The sequence below is a fragment of the Castanea sativa genome, chromosome 4 (assembly GCF_040712315.1).
Source record: "Castanea sativa cultivar Marrone di Chiusa Pesio chromosome 4, ASM4071231v1".
NCBI lineage: Eukaryota > Viridiplantae > Streptophyta > Magnoliopsida > Fagales > Fagaceae > Castanea > Castanea sativa.
This window is the reverse complement of record NC_134016.1, coordinates 38701263-38715646: the sequence shown is the minus strand read 5'-3', so window position 1 is coordinate 38715646 and position 14384 is coordinate 38701263. Positions and strand designations below refer to the sequence as shown.

At 39.7% G+C, this 14384-nt stretch overlaps 1 protein-coding gene across 1 annotated transcript; it reads left to right on the top strand.

Annotated features, from left to right (window-relative positions):
* The first annotated feature begins 8754 nt into the window (after window positions 1-8754).
* LOC142632851 (uncharacterized) lies at window positions 8755-10394 on the top strand. Its single transcript, XM_075807174.1, has 2 exons — window positions 8755-9379; window positions 9970-10394. Exons 1-2 carry the CDS (start codon window positions 8755-8757, stop codon window positions 10392-10394), a joined length of 1050 nt encoding a protein of 349 aa, XP_075663289.1.
* Window positions 10395-14384: the final 3990 nt, after the last annotated feature.

The window sequence follows — 14384 nt, the reverse complement described above, 5'->3', positions numbered from 1 at the left end:
GCAATTTTTGTTTGGTTGAATTCTCATCACTCTAATTCAATATTTTGAGTTAGAGTGATGAGAATTTGTGTTTTCAAATTTAAAGTTATAAGTTCAATGGCATTTTAGTAAATACACAAAAATAATGAGATTTATCGAAAGGCCTTATCACACTCAAATGATAGACAATGCTCTTTTTCTATTCTTTCTTTTCTCATTCTTTTTTACTTTCTTTCTTCTTTAGTTCACGTCTCATTCTTTCTTCTTTTTTCTTTCTTTCTTTCTTCTTCACTTCATGCTTGTCTTTCTTCTTTGCTCTTTTTTCTTTCTTCTCATCACTCTCACACTTTCATGGTACTTGTCCCTTTTTTGCTTATTGGATTCACCCAAATATTACATATCACAACAAATTGCAAACCCATAAATGCATGTGTACAGATCAAACCCATAAATACATGTGTACAGATCAAACCCATAAACACATGTACTAATCAAACCCAAAAAATACAAATCCACAACCGTGTTCATCCACACATAAACTCACAAATTTCTTCTCTCAAAACACACAAAACCCAAAAGTAAGAAACCCACCAAACTCTTAAATGAAAGAAACCACGAGAGAGAGAGAGAGAGAGAGAGAGAGAGAGAGAGAGAGAGAGAGAAGGGGAAGAGAGAACCCACTTGAGGAAATCCACACTACAACAAAGAGAGAAATGACTACCGGTCTAGGGAGAGAGAAAGGACGTCAATCTTTGGGTTTGGGGCGAAATACTCAATAGGTTTTTGTGGGTTTCAATGGCTTCCTCTTCTTCAGTTCATGTGGGTTGTTGTGGGTTTGGTTTATGTCGCGAGGAGAAGCATTGGTCAAGCTTCTTTCCTTATTTTTTCTTTATTCTTAGGAGTGTGGGAAAGAGGAATGAAAGAGGAGTGTGGGAAAGAGAGGAGTTCGCAGGTTTTTAAGGCAAGAGTACTGTAGCTGTTCTGAACCAATCAAACTAGTGCGATCTACCATTTTAAATTAAAAGTTGCTAAAACAAAAGCCAAGTTTTGAGCCAAACACAATGGGAGTGAGTTAAAAGAAAATTTGGGAGTTAATATATGAGATATAAATTAGAGTTTTGAGATATAAAAATTAGATATGAGAATTGAGATATGACTAACTAGTGAACCAAACATGCCCTTAGCTTTTGGAAATTTCTCTTCAAAAATTGAGCATCTTGTTATGTGGGATGAAATTTTTGTTATGAATAAGACTTTATAATTTTGTAGTTTATAACATTTAGTAGCTTGGGTCAGTTCTTGTAATGTATATAGGCCCACTCTTGTATCCTCTCATTTATATTCTTTTAAGTTTCCTCTCAAAAGAAAACTTAGAGGGGATGGAAAAAATAGGAGAGAAAAGGGAAGAGGAAAGGAATTTATTAGGGTATTTGGTTAGGTGGATTAATGGAAGGAAAATTGGTAGGGTTGGGTGTTTTCTCTTTATGCCCACCAAAATGTTTTTCCTCAAATTGAAGAGATAACTGGAGGGGAAAAGGCAAATGAACAACACAGGACAAAAAAACCATGACCTGATCCATCTATTTTAGTTTTTCTTCTTTGGCCCTTCTTTTATTTATTTTTCTTTTGATTTTTGTCTTTTTTAATTATATTTTTATATTCATGATCCATCTATTTCAGTTTTTTTCTTCTTCTTTTTTGTACTTCTCATTCAATTTTTTTTTAAAAAAAAAAAAATTTGGATCCTTTAGCTTGTGCTCTCTTTTCTTTTTCTTTTTTTAATCTTGAATTGTCTATACAAAATTTCTTTAATAAAAAAATGTGTTACTTTTTTGTTTTATTAATAGGGACATAATTGTAAACCTATAACAACTTTATTTTCTATCATCTCATTTATATTCTCAACCAAATAAATGAGTTTTCTATTTCTCCTCTTTTCCATCATCTCAAAAAAAAAAAAAAAAAAACACGTATGAGAGAAAATTAAATCTTTTCTATCCTCCTACTTTTATATCTCTTCCATATTTTCTATCCTCCTACTTTTTTACCCTTCCAACCAAATGGACTCTAAAAAAAAATTGAGATTTTTTTTTTAAAGAATAACCTATAATATTTTTTTTGGATAGTTTAATATTTACAACATAAAGGACTGATTTGAAACATAAAAAGGAAAAGAAAAAAAAAAGAACATTTATTACCTGTACTAGGGTTTTTGTTTGGTACCTCGGCTTTATCTATAATCCTGAAGTGTTTTTATTTTTTATTTTTTTAAAGATAAAACATGCTTTTGTAATTTATAGCTTAGTAGTTAGTAATTTGGGTCACTACTTGTAATGCCAGGCTATAAGTTTGCAAGTTAAAAATTAGTATTAGTATTGGTGTCGTAAAAAGCTAAATTGCTATTTTTAGTGCCACAAACTACAAAATTGAGACTGTATTGGTGGAGTCAAATCTAAAATTTTTAGCTCTTGAACTACAATGCACAACCATCTATAGCTGTGCACTGTAGACTGTAGCTCAAATGCTAAACCAATATATTATATTTTATTGCTCCCTCCAACTAAATAATATATATATATATATATATATATATATATATATATATATTTTTAGTTTCCTTTTTCTTCCCATTGGCCGTCTCTCTTCAGTTCAATCTCACCCACTCCCTTTTTTTTCTCTCTCTCTTCCTCACTCTCTCTTCAGTTCCTCACTCTTGCCGACCCAAGCCCCTGCCCAACCCCTCCCCACGTAGTCGCCGCCATTGCTTATTGTCGTCTCCCCTTGCCCATTTGCTCATCGTCTCATCTCGCAGTAGTTTCATGGATTGATCGGTGGTTTTCTATTGATGGGTTTTTGTTTTTATGAATGGGTTTTGATTTTGAGGTTAATGGATATTGTTTTGATTTTATTTTCTGGTTAATGAGCTTTTTGGTGGATTGTGGCTGGGCTTATGGTGGTAGATCGGTGGTTGATGGCAGTGGCGGCTCCAAGAATGTTTTGTAGGGTGTTCCTAGGTGGGCTTTCTCTATTACAATTTTTTTTTTTTCTTCAGATTCTCTGTTACAATTTTTTTTTTTTAGATTTTAGTTTGAATTTTTTTTTAGTTTTTTCTTTTTGCTTGAAAGCAATGTTATAAATACTGTTTTGGACCCTATTTCGATTTGTTTAGTGGAATGGAATATTTCGGTACCGATCTATTTCGATGTACCATTTTAGGGTGTTTCAGGGTTTCTAAAAAAATTAAAAATAATATATATTTATATTTTCTCATACAACATAAAATTATTGATCCAAATAAGTAAACCTCAAATAAAACAAATCATTTAGTTTTTCTTTTTTGACACTCAAATCATTTAGTTATTACATAACAATTACTGTTTTAGAATATCAAAACATAAATATGTAATTAAATAATGAAAAACAACAACAAAAAATAGTACAATAAGAGTGTATATATGTATATCATATTGGGAAGAGGCAAGACTCAAAAAATAAGTCTAAAAAATATGTATATCAAAATCTTTTGTCAGCTTTTTGAGTTTTGTCATTTCCAAAGCTTTGTCACGTGAGTAGGGTCAGCAAGTTAAAAGTCTAAAAGGCAAACTAAAGAAAAAACTTGACAAAGTAAAAACTAGAGTAAAAAAAGAAAGAAGAGGCAGACTAGCAGAAAGTCTGAGACGAAGCAAAGAAGAAGAAAAGGAAGAAGAAGAAGAAGAAGAAGAAGAAGGGGCGACATTTGTAATAGCTGGATTTGTTTTTTAGGCGTTCAATGCAGGTAATGACATGCTGTACTGACAAGTTTGTCAATTTAGGAATTTTTCTTTTTTTCTTCTAAAAACTGGTACCGGCCAAAATGTAACAAATAATCCACCAAAATTTAAATTTATTGGCATAAAATTTTTTTTGAGGGTGTTCCTAATTTTTTTTAAGGGTAGATAAATAATTTTTTTATTATATATAAAAAAATTTCAGTTCAGGGTGGTCCTAAGACCACCTTGACTTGTATGTGGCGCTGCCACTGGTTGATGGTAGCTAAATTTGTGATGGTGGATTGTGGCTGGTGGTGATGTCGTGAGTGGGTTAGGTTTGAAGATAGTGAGAAGACAGAGATAGAGATGAAGAAAGAGAAAAAATAATAAATAAATAAATAAATAAATAGTGCTTAACTTTGATATGAAAAATAAGAGTATTGATGTGGAGGGAGTTGTGAAATAATTAGTTAAAATAGATAAAGCGGTTTTTTGTGGTGTCAAATTGCTAAATTTTTGGCACCACCACCACTTATACTCTTACACTCATTTATCCAAAATAAAGGATAGTTCTTGGAGGCAAAAGGTTGTAATTGTGGGGGGTCGAGGACCGAGGATGAAGATCAAGAGTCGAAAGAGATCTTAGTTGGGATGAGGGCCGAGGGCTCGATGACAAGGTTGCATGGAAAAGTACAAAGAATAGACTGGTGATATATGGCAGAGAGAGAAAATATCTGGTTTAGGTGTAGACAGCCTATGACTCTGCAATGAATGCTTTGCACCTAGTTTTCTAGCTGCATTAAATGAGGAACAATAGCTTTATCAGCTGCATTCATGTAAATGTGACCTGAACAGTGCGAATCACAGCTAGACAATTTCTTTCCACCACCTTTTATAAGCAATCAGACAAGTGTCAACGTGAGAAAGAGGTTATGTGAGAGATTGACGTTGGAGATGCAAGGAGGAAGGAGTATAGATAGGGATGAAAGAGGCTAGTGTAGGAAAGGAAAGGAGGACTCTGAGAATTGAATTAATAGTGATAATTGAATGTAATAGATTCCTCATCGGGCAAGCCTGTGGAAAGGTGTTTTCTTACTCCTTTTATGTTGAATGGTATCCTCGGGACACAACTGTCCGTTGTTGTTTTGTTTCCTCTCTACAAATTCTTTGTTTTAGGCCTTAGGTGATTGGATCCACTTCCAGTTTTAAGTAGGCTTTAATACCTGATTGGATTTTTGGTCCTTACAATTGGCGTCGTCTGTAGGGACAATAAGGCGGGTGGTTCTGTCTTGAGGAGAGATGGCTGGTGCAAGCCAGGATAGGGAAGAGTCAATTGGTTCACAGAGGGAGAACCAATCTGTAAGCATGTAGCGGGGAGGTGATAGACATCGCACCCCAAGTGTGGTAGTGGAGTCGTATCACAATGATCGTGCAAAGAGAAGTCAGTCACACACTAGGGATCATGTTTCTCATGATCTAGCGTTGCAGAAGATGCTACCAAAAATAGATCATTTGCATAGGAAGCTGAAACGAAGGCGGACTAATAGAAGGAGTTCTCATTCCTCATCTAGTGATAGCTCGGAAGATGGAAAGGGTTAGGATGATCATCATAGGTCCAAAACTTCACCTAGCGAATCCCACTCTGTTGCTACTTCTTTGGATAAGTTTAAGAAAGGAAGGGGTAAACGAATAGGGGGATGGTCGCATCAAGGCACGAGGAATGATGCTATGAGTAAGGCCTTAAGAAAAATTTCTAAATCACCTTTCGTAAGGAGGATTAACAAGGCAAAACTTCCCCATCGTTTCTCTCAACCCACGTTTACCGTCTATATCAGCAGAATTGATCCTATGGAGCATGTTAGCCATTTTAACTAGAAGATAGTAGTTCATTCGAGTAATGAAGTTTTGATGTGTAAAGTTTTTCCTTCTAGCCTTGGGCTAGTAACCATGCGCTGGTTTGATGCTTTAGAGGAGGGATCTTTAGGATCTTTTGAGGAGTTGACAAGAGCATTCGAGGCTTGGTTCATAATGTGCAGCAGGGTCCCTAAGCCTTTAGATTCGTTATTATCTATGACAATGAGGGAGGGAGAGACTCTTAGAACTTATTCAAATAGGTACTGGGAAACCTATAATGAGATTGATGGTGATGTTGAGGATGTCGCCGTGAGGACCTTTAAGGTGGGGCTCCCAACTGAGCATGATCTAAGAAAGTTGTTGACAATGAAAACTACCTTAAATATGCGCCAACTCATGGATCGCATAGATAAGTATAAACGAGTTGAGGAGGATCAGATTTAGGGTAAGGGAGAAACAAAAATGTTCCTAGAGAGAAGGGATCCACGGGGAGGGGGTTATCAAGGCAATTGCCCCAGGAGAGAGCTCCCAGGTCATTCACTGCCGGCAGGGACTCATTTGATTAATTCATTGTTCAAAGAGCTGGTGTATCAGATATTGGAGAAAATACAAAATGAGCCTTATTTTAGGTGGCCCAATAAGATGAGTGGAGATGCATCCCTAAGAAACCAAAGCCTTCATTGCCACTATCATCAGGATAAGGAACATACCACGGAGGAATGTACAACTTTACGTGATCATTTGAGCCAGCTGGCAAGGGCGGGGAAGCTCAACCATTTCTTATGTCAACTGGGAGGACAATTTGAGCATTTTGGGGTTGAATCGCACCGGGGCAATACTCCTCGACCGGCGTTGGGCACCATTAATGTAATTTTAGAAAAGCCGAGGGGAGAACTTGGGACATCTTCCAGGGTCATGTCTGTGCGAGGAGGCCTTGGAGATGAGGTCGTGGAGACTGGTAATCAAATTGCTAAGAGGGTTAAGTTGTTGGTTATTCTTACCCTGGGTTTCTCTAAGGAGGACAAGGAGGGAACATGCCAACTGCATGATGATGCTTTGGTAGTTACTGTTCAGATCGGGGGGTATGATGTGAAATGAGTCCTAGTTGATGAGGGAAGTGGAGCGGAAATTATGTATCCTGATTTGTTTAATGGGTTCAATTTGAGAGCTGAGGACCTTGAAAGGTACGATTCACCGTTGGTGGGCTTTGATGGAAAACCGGTGATTCCTCAAGGAATGATTAGATTGCCCGTATAGGTTGAGAACGAGGAAGTGCAAGTTAACTTCATAGTTGTAAAGACCTATTCACCTTACACGACCATCTTGGCTAGGGCATGGCTTTATGCCATGGGTGTGGTCTCATCGACTTTGCATGTAAAGGTCAAATATCCCACTTGTAGACGAGTAGGAGTGTTACTTGGCAGTTAGGCAGTGGTCAGGCAGTGTTTAGTATCTGCGATCATTAGGTCGACTGAGAGTCTAGAGATAGGGGCAGGTCTGAAAACTCTATAGCAATTAAAAAGCCCTGCACAGGGACATGATGCCAAGACATGTGGAGATTCATCTGAGGACCTAGAGAGGGTGTTAATAGAGGAAGATCAGGAAAGATATTTCCAGGTGGGGTCCCATTTGCCTGCTTTGGAGAAAATAAATTTGGTAAAGTTTTTGGAGCCCAACATTGATATTTTTGCTTGGATGACATATGACGTCCCGGGGGTTGATCCTGAGTTTATTTGTCATCAGTTAAATATCAATCCCGAGGCTGTGCCACGCAAACAGCCTCCTCAGCGTGCGTCTCGGGACTACGCCAAAGTTGTAAAGGTAGAGGTAAACAAGCTAAAACAAGCTAGAGCTATTAAAGAGATCTTTTATCCTAAATGGCTAGCCAACACTGTGGTAGTTAAAAAGAAGAATGGGTAGTGGAGAGTTTGTGTAGACTTTACTGATCTGAACAAAGTGTGCCCAAATGATCCATTTCCCATTCTTAGAATTGATCAGTTGGTGGATGCTACTGTGGGACATTTTCGGATGAGCTTCTTGGATGCCTTCCAGGGTTATCATCAGATACCCTTATCGTTATCTAATTAGGAGAAGACAGCTTTTCGTGCCCCCAATGGCAATTATCATTATCGGGTAATGCCTTTCGGTCTCAAGAATGTAGGATCCACTTATCAGAGAATGGTGACTCGAATGTTTGAGTCACAGTTAGGGCGGAATATGGAAGCTTATATTAATGATATGGTGATTAAGAGCAAGAGGGTAGAAGATCATTTGGCAGACTTAGAAGAAACATTCTCAGTTCTTAAGAGAGCATAAGTTGCATCTAAATGCCTCCAAGTGCTCTTTTGGGGTCTATTCAAGGAAGTTTCTTGATTATTTGATAGGGCATCGAGGAATCGAAGTCAATCTTGACCAGATTAAGGCCATCGTTGGCTTACACCCTCCTCGGAATCCCAAGGAGGTCCAGAGGTTGACTGGTATGGTGGCCACATTAAATAGGTTCATCTTTCGATCTGCGGACAGGTGTCATCCTTTCTATTAGCTCCTTCACAAATGGAAAGACTTTCAATAGACTGAGAAATGTGCTTTGGCCTTCAAAGATCTAAAGTAATATTTAGCTAGTCCACCCATACTTTCTAAACTTGAGAAGGAGAAGGTGTTGTACGCCTATCTAGCAGTCACAAATTATGCTGTCAGCCTCGTCCTCGTATGGAATGATGATGGAATCCAAAAGCCTATTTACTACGTTAACAAATCTCTACAAGATGTTGAAATGTGTTACCTACCCTTGGAAAAGGCAGTGTTAACTATTGTACACGCCATGAGAAAGCTTCCACATTATTTTCAGGCCCACACGGTAGTAGCGCTCACCCAACTCCCTTTACAAGCTCTTCTAAGGAAATCAGATTACACAGGCCGAGTGGCAAAATGGGGAACATGACTTGGAGCTTATGATGTCAAATATATGCCCCAAACAGCCATCAAAGGACAGGTTTTCGCAGATTTTGTGGCGGAGTTCACCGAGGATAACCTCAAGAAAGAAGAGGCAATCTTTACAGTGATGGCTGCCTTACCCATCAATGCTCCCCTGTGAGAGGTTTATACAGATGGAGTGTCTAACCGAAAAGGAGCAAGAATTGGAATTGTGTTGATTACACCTAAGAGGTTGATCATGGAAAAATCATTACGGTTAGGTTTCGTAGCCACTAACAATGAGGCCGAGTATGAGGCTTTTTTAGCAGGAGCCCTAATGGTCAGGCAGTTGGGAGGAGAAGTGGTAGAATTATATTGTGAGTCCAGGTTAGTCGTTGGACAAGTCAATGGAGAGTTTGAAGCTAGGGATGAAAGGATGCAAGGGTACCTCAGTAGGGTGAAGTGTGCTTTAAACAGGTTTAAGAGTTTTGTATTGAAGCGAATCCCTAGAGGACAGAATGCTCACGCTGATTCATTGGCTATGCTTGCTACTTCCTTAGGATCGAAGCTTTCGCAGGTGGCGTTGGTAGAGGATATGATAAGCTTCAGTCTCGCTAACATACCGGCAATTGGGGTTCACAGTTTTCAGGTGGGACCGAGTTGGATGGATCCTATTGTGATCTTTTTAAAGCAAGGTATATTGCTTGAGGACAAGACTGAGGTAGAAAAGGTACACAAGAATGCTCCCTATTATTGGCTATCTGAGGAGCAGAAGTTATACAAGCGCTCTTATTTGAGTCCGTATCTTTTGTGTGTACATCCTGAGGCAGTTGAGCCCATATTAGAAGAATTACACGAAGGCATATGCAGAAGTCATACTGGTGGTAGGTCCCTAGCTCATAAGGCTCTAACCCAAGGATATTAGTGGCCAAATATGCAAAAAACCTCTTAAGATTACACAAAAAAATGTGACTAGTGTCAAAGGTATGCACCAAATATCCATCAACCAGGGGAAGTCTTAAATCCATTATCCAGCCTATGGCCATTTGCTTGGTGGGGCTTGGACATCGTCAAACCCTTTCCTCAAGTGATTGGTAATCGAAGATAGCTCCTCGTTGGCACATATTATTTTACTAAATGAATAGAGGTCGAACCACTAGCTAACATCAGAGATGTAGATGCAAAGAGATTCATTTGGAAGAATATTGTTACTTGGTTTGGAGTCCCACATACTTTGATCTCAGATAATGACCTTCAATTTGATAGTAAAGCCTTCAAAAGATACTATGGGGATTTGGGAATAAGGAATAGGTATTCGACACTGACTTATCCTTAAGGAAATGGTCAAGCTAAGGCCACTAACAAGGTTATCCTGGCTGAATTGAAGAAGAGGCCAGATGATGCTAAAGGAAAATGGGTAGAAGAGTTGCCTTATGTGTTATGGACCTATACACTACCCCCTGTAAATCGACAGGTGAGACACCCTTCTCAATGAAATACGGGGTAGAAGCGGTAATCCCTCTAGAGTCAGGATTTCCAACCTTGAAGTCTAATCAGTATAGTGTTGAAGGAAATAATCACATGCTCCTTGATAATCTTGATACCGTTGAGGAAAGAAGAGAGGTAGCAAGTGTGAAAATGGCTAGTTACCAACAAAAGCTCAAACAAGCATATGACAATGGAGTGAAATTGAGGTCGTTAGTTCCAGGAGACCTTGTACTAAGAAAAGTAGTGGGGACGGCAAGAAATCCTGCATGGGGCAAACTAGGTCCCAACTGGGAAGGGCCATATAGGATCACGTCTGTAGTAGATATTGAGACTTATTACTTGGAAGACTTGGATGAAAATGTAATCCCTCGTCCCTGGAATGTAAACAATCTACGACGTTACTATTATTAATAATGGATTATCTTTTCTGTTGTATATGTTTCGATTATGTCTTACTTTACTATCATTTGTAGATGTATTGAAGCAATTAACATGATGGCAAAAGCTTCTAAGTGTTAAACTGAACCTAGGCTTTGTTTGGCTCCTCGGGTCACAAGCCTAGGGAAAATTAACATAATGGCAAAAGTTTCTAAGTGTTAAACTAAACCTAGGCCTTGTTCAACTCCTCGGGTCACAAGCCTAGGAAAAATTAACACAATGGCACAAGTTTCTAAGTGTTAAAATGAACCTAGGCCTTATTCGGCTCCTCGGGTCACAAGCCTAGGGAAAATTAACATAATGGCACAAGTTTCTAAGTGTTAAATTGAACCTAGGCCTTGCTCGGCTCCTCGGGTCACAAGCCTAGGGAAAAATTAACATAATGACATAAGCTTTTGAGTGTTAAACTGAATCTAGGCATAGTTCGGCTCCTCGGGTCACATGCCTAGGGAAAATTGACATATTGTAGAAATATTCTGGGAATAAGGCGCAATCTGGTCTTAGTTCAATTTCTGGGGTCATAATTCTGAAGCGTAACTAAAAAGCATATTCTGCAGGTTCCAAGACCAGTTTAAAGTAAATGTTATGTACTAGTTTGCTTAAATTTTATAAGTTAATGTAATAGTGAAGTTGTGGTAGTATGGTAAAGCCCCACGAAGTGATTACCAGGCAAGAAAGATGGGAACAAAACATGTGAAATAACGAAAATGAAATCAACAAGAAGAAAAGAATGTGTACAAAACTACCTATAATAATAAATAATGAAGAATGATTTCAACGTTTTGTTTTTGTTATTAAAAATAAGGATAGGTACAACGTAAAAACAGAGAATCGCTAGTTCAATGGCCCATTACAAAATGTCTTTAAGTTCCTCTAGCTAAAGGTTCAAGCAGCTGGCTCTTTTTCCTTAGTTTCTTTTTTCTCTTGCTCTTTGTCTCTTTTCTTCCTTTTAGATTGCACTACCTCAATTACATCCTCTTTAGTCTCCACGACTACCACATCATCTGCTGGTAGCACGTCTTCTCCTTTTTCTTTGCCTTTGGCAGAAGTGGAGGAAGGACTTTAGTCTGGGGGAACTGTGGAAGAAGGGAGAATGGAGCTAGAGTTAGTTGGATGCTTTGGAGGAATAGGTGCCAGTTGTAATGCAGAAGGGTAGAATACTTTGTCTTGAGCCCGAAGCTCTGACTCAGTAGATACCCCCGCAGCATCTAAGGCATGGCCCCACACCTCCAAGCAGAAAGCACGAGCAACATCCCGAAACTGGGCAGTAAGACTCTCGGCTATCTTCTTCATGCTAGCATCATATGCTGCTTGCTTAGCCTCAGCTTTCTCCTTGTCTTTAGCCTCTAGTAGTTTCTACGTTTGTTTCAGCTTTACCACTGTAAGAGCCAGTCTATTCTGGGCCTTCTTTTGGGCTTTTAATGCATCAACCGCTTGTTTCTCATAGCTCTTGAGTGCGGACTCTGCATTCCTATGAGCCTTCTCAACCTCAGATAGCTGGGTGAGGGTGTCTTTTAGTTTTTGCCCTGCTTCAATTTGAGCCTTTACTGTAGCCTCCTGACCATTTTCGGCCTTTCTTGCCATGTCCAAGGAGTGGTCTACCCACTCCTCGACCATAAAGGCAGCTTGGACAGCCTACCAAAAATAGAGATAGTAAAAGGAACAACAATGTAAGTGTCACACACATAGAGATGAAACCATTTATGCTAGTACAAAGACATGATGTAGTACCTTGGCTAGATCTTGTTTCAAAGATAGGAAGACATTTCTTTTCCAGAAAGACCTCAATTCAGCCATATCCTTAGGCAAGCATAACGTCTTCTCCAAGCATTCTGCCACCAAACTTGAGCTACTCTTCTTGGGGTCCCTCAGGTTGGCATCATCAAGCACTAGATTACCTGAGCTCAAGGTGAAGATGGGTCTCCAGATCGAAGCTTTCCTAGATTGGTCTCCGCTCGTCTCTTTAGAAGTCCCAGTGTGTGCAGACTTCTTTTACTGCCCTTTTCCTACTCGAGTTTCTTTAGTGGGTGGCTCGGCAGCCTCTCCTTCTTCGGTTTCCTCGGGGCTCTTTCCGACCTGACCATGTTTCCTTTTCTTATTTACGACCTCAACAGGCGAGGTGCGCATCACGGATGGAGTGGTAGGTCGAGGTGGTACCACTAGAGCTGGGGAAGAGTCCCCAACATGGGCTTTTAGCAGGGTGAGGAGATCGGGTTCTTTCTCTTGAAAACCCATGTCTCTCGAAGAGTGAGTTGCGGAAGTACCAGGAGTGTCTTCGCGATAAAAGACTTCGAAGTCTTTTTTTGTCACCTTAGGATGGATGGGCTCGGGTGTAGTCTCCCTCTCTCGTCCTCAGAAGGGATGGGGGTTCTTGGGAATAGATAAGTCTAGTTGCTAAGGGCGTTGGAAGCTGGACGTCTTGGGTCCCCTCTTGAGGAGGCTTGGTCAACAGGAAACCCAGTACGACTACGTCAATTAAAGCCAAACGCAGATCCTTGGCTCTAATAACCTTTTTTGGGCTTTGAAAACGCTTAGTAGAGGGCTTGTAGTTGAGAATAATGTGTGCCGACCTGAGCTGTCCATCCTTATGTAAAACTATCTCCGACCTGAGGATTCTGTTTAGGTCTTGGAAGTTTACCAAATGTCTGGTTGGAGCGGTGTGATATTCGTCTGCCACAAAGGGTGAATATCGTTAGTAAAAATTATTAAGTGCAAAATCACTACATAAATGAAGTTAACTAAAAATCCCGAGTCTTGCTCCGGTCATCGGGAACCCTACTTGGCTCCCCTTCTTGGATAGGGCAATGTAATCTGTCGTACCAGTTCCCCGAGACAATGAGGAAATCCTCGTCCATGCCCTTGCTCGAGTCAGGTAGGCAGGAGATTAGTCTAACTGCAGGAACCTTACACTTCATGTAGTATTTAGTTTTCTCTCCTTTCTGGCAGTTGTACACCTAGTTTACGTCGTGCCAAGTAAGGTTAGTCCCCATCTTACGATTTATGGCATCTACACACCCTAAAATCCTAAAGATGTTGGGGGAACATTGGGTTGGAGTTAATCTAATTTAAGAGGTAGTCCCGGGTTACCCTCCCCATGGAAAGTTCCGTCCCACCTTCAATAAAAGCGATCATTGGAATTACTACAGACTCGGGAGGCCTTGGTAGGACCAACCATTCCCCCTCTTCACAGTGTTGAATTTCAACACCATCAGGGATTCTATATTGGGCCTTAAAAACTGCCCTTGCCTCAGTGGTATCTACTAACCTAGTGTATCTACCCATTAAGTCTTATGGAAAGAATAAAGAAAAAAGAATAAAAAACAAAAAAGAATCAACGAGAAAACCAACACACCTTTGAATGAACGCTAAAATTGGTCCTCGGGAGGTTCATTTTCTTCAAAATGCTCAAAATAAACCTCAGCCAGCCCCATGTCTTGTTTATATAGGGGCGAAAATGCGCGATAATTTCCCACTCATAACTAGGGGAAAATTAGAACCGTACAATTCTGATCGAGTTGTAGAACGTGGGGAGATGAGGAGCCGCCTGACATCATAAATGACCGATCGTAGATTCCGAAGCGTCAGGAACGTGTCATAGGAAACGAAAATATGTTACCACATGGGAAAACAAATGGCACGTGGATAGTTAATTTGCAAAGTTAAAACTTGGCTTTTAATTCTGAATCAATAGCACACGGTTTAAGGGGCTATTGTGGGGGGTCGAGGACTGAGGATGAAGATCAATGGTCAAAAGAGATCTTAGTTGGGATGAGGGCCGAGGACTTGAGGACAATGTTGCATGGAAAAGTACAAAGAGTAGACTGGTGATATATGGCACAGAGAGAAAATATTTGGTTTGGGGGTAGACAGCCTGTGGATTTCGTATTGAATGTTTTACACCTAGTCTCCTAACCATATTGAATGAGGAACAACAGCTTTATCAGCTGCATTGATGTAAAGGTG

What these genes read in the sequence shown, in the direction of transcription:
- LOC142632851 (XM_075807174.1), top strand. Translation starts at nt 8,755, where the DNA reads ATGGAAAAATCATTACGGTTAGGTTTCGTAGCCACTAACAATGAGGCC. An exon ending in ATGCAGAAGTCATACTGGTG is followed by an intron (nt 9,380 to 9,969) that starts GTAGGTCCCTAG and finishes GTAAATCGACAG; the next exon opens with GTGAGACACCCTTCTCAATG.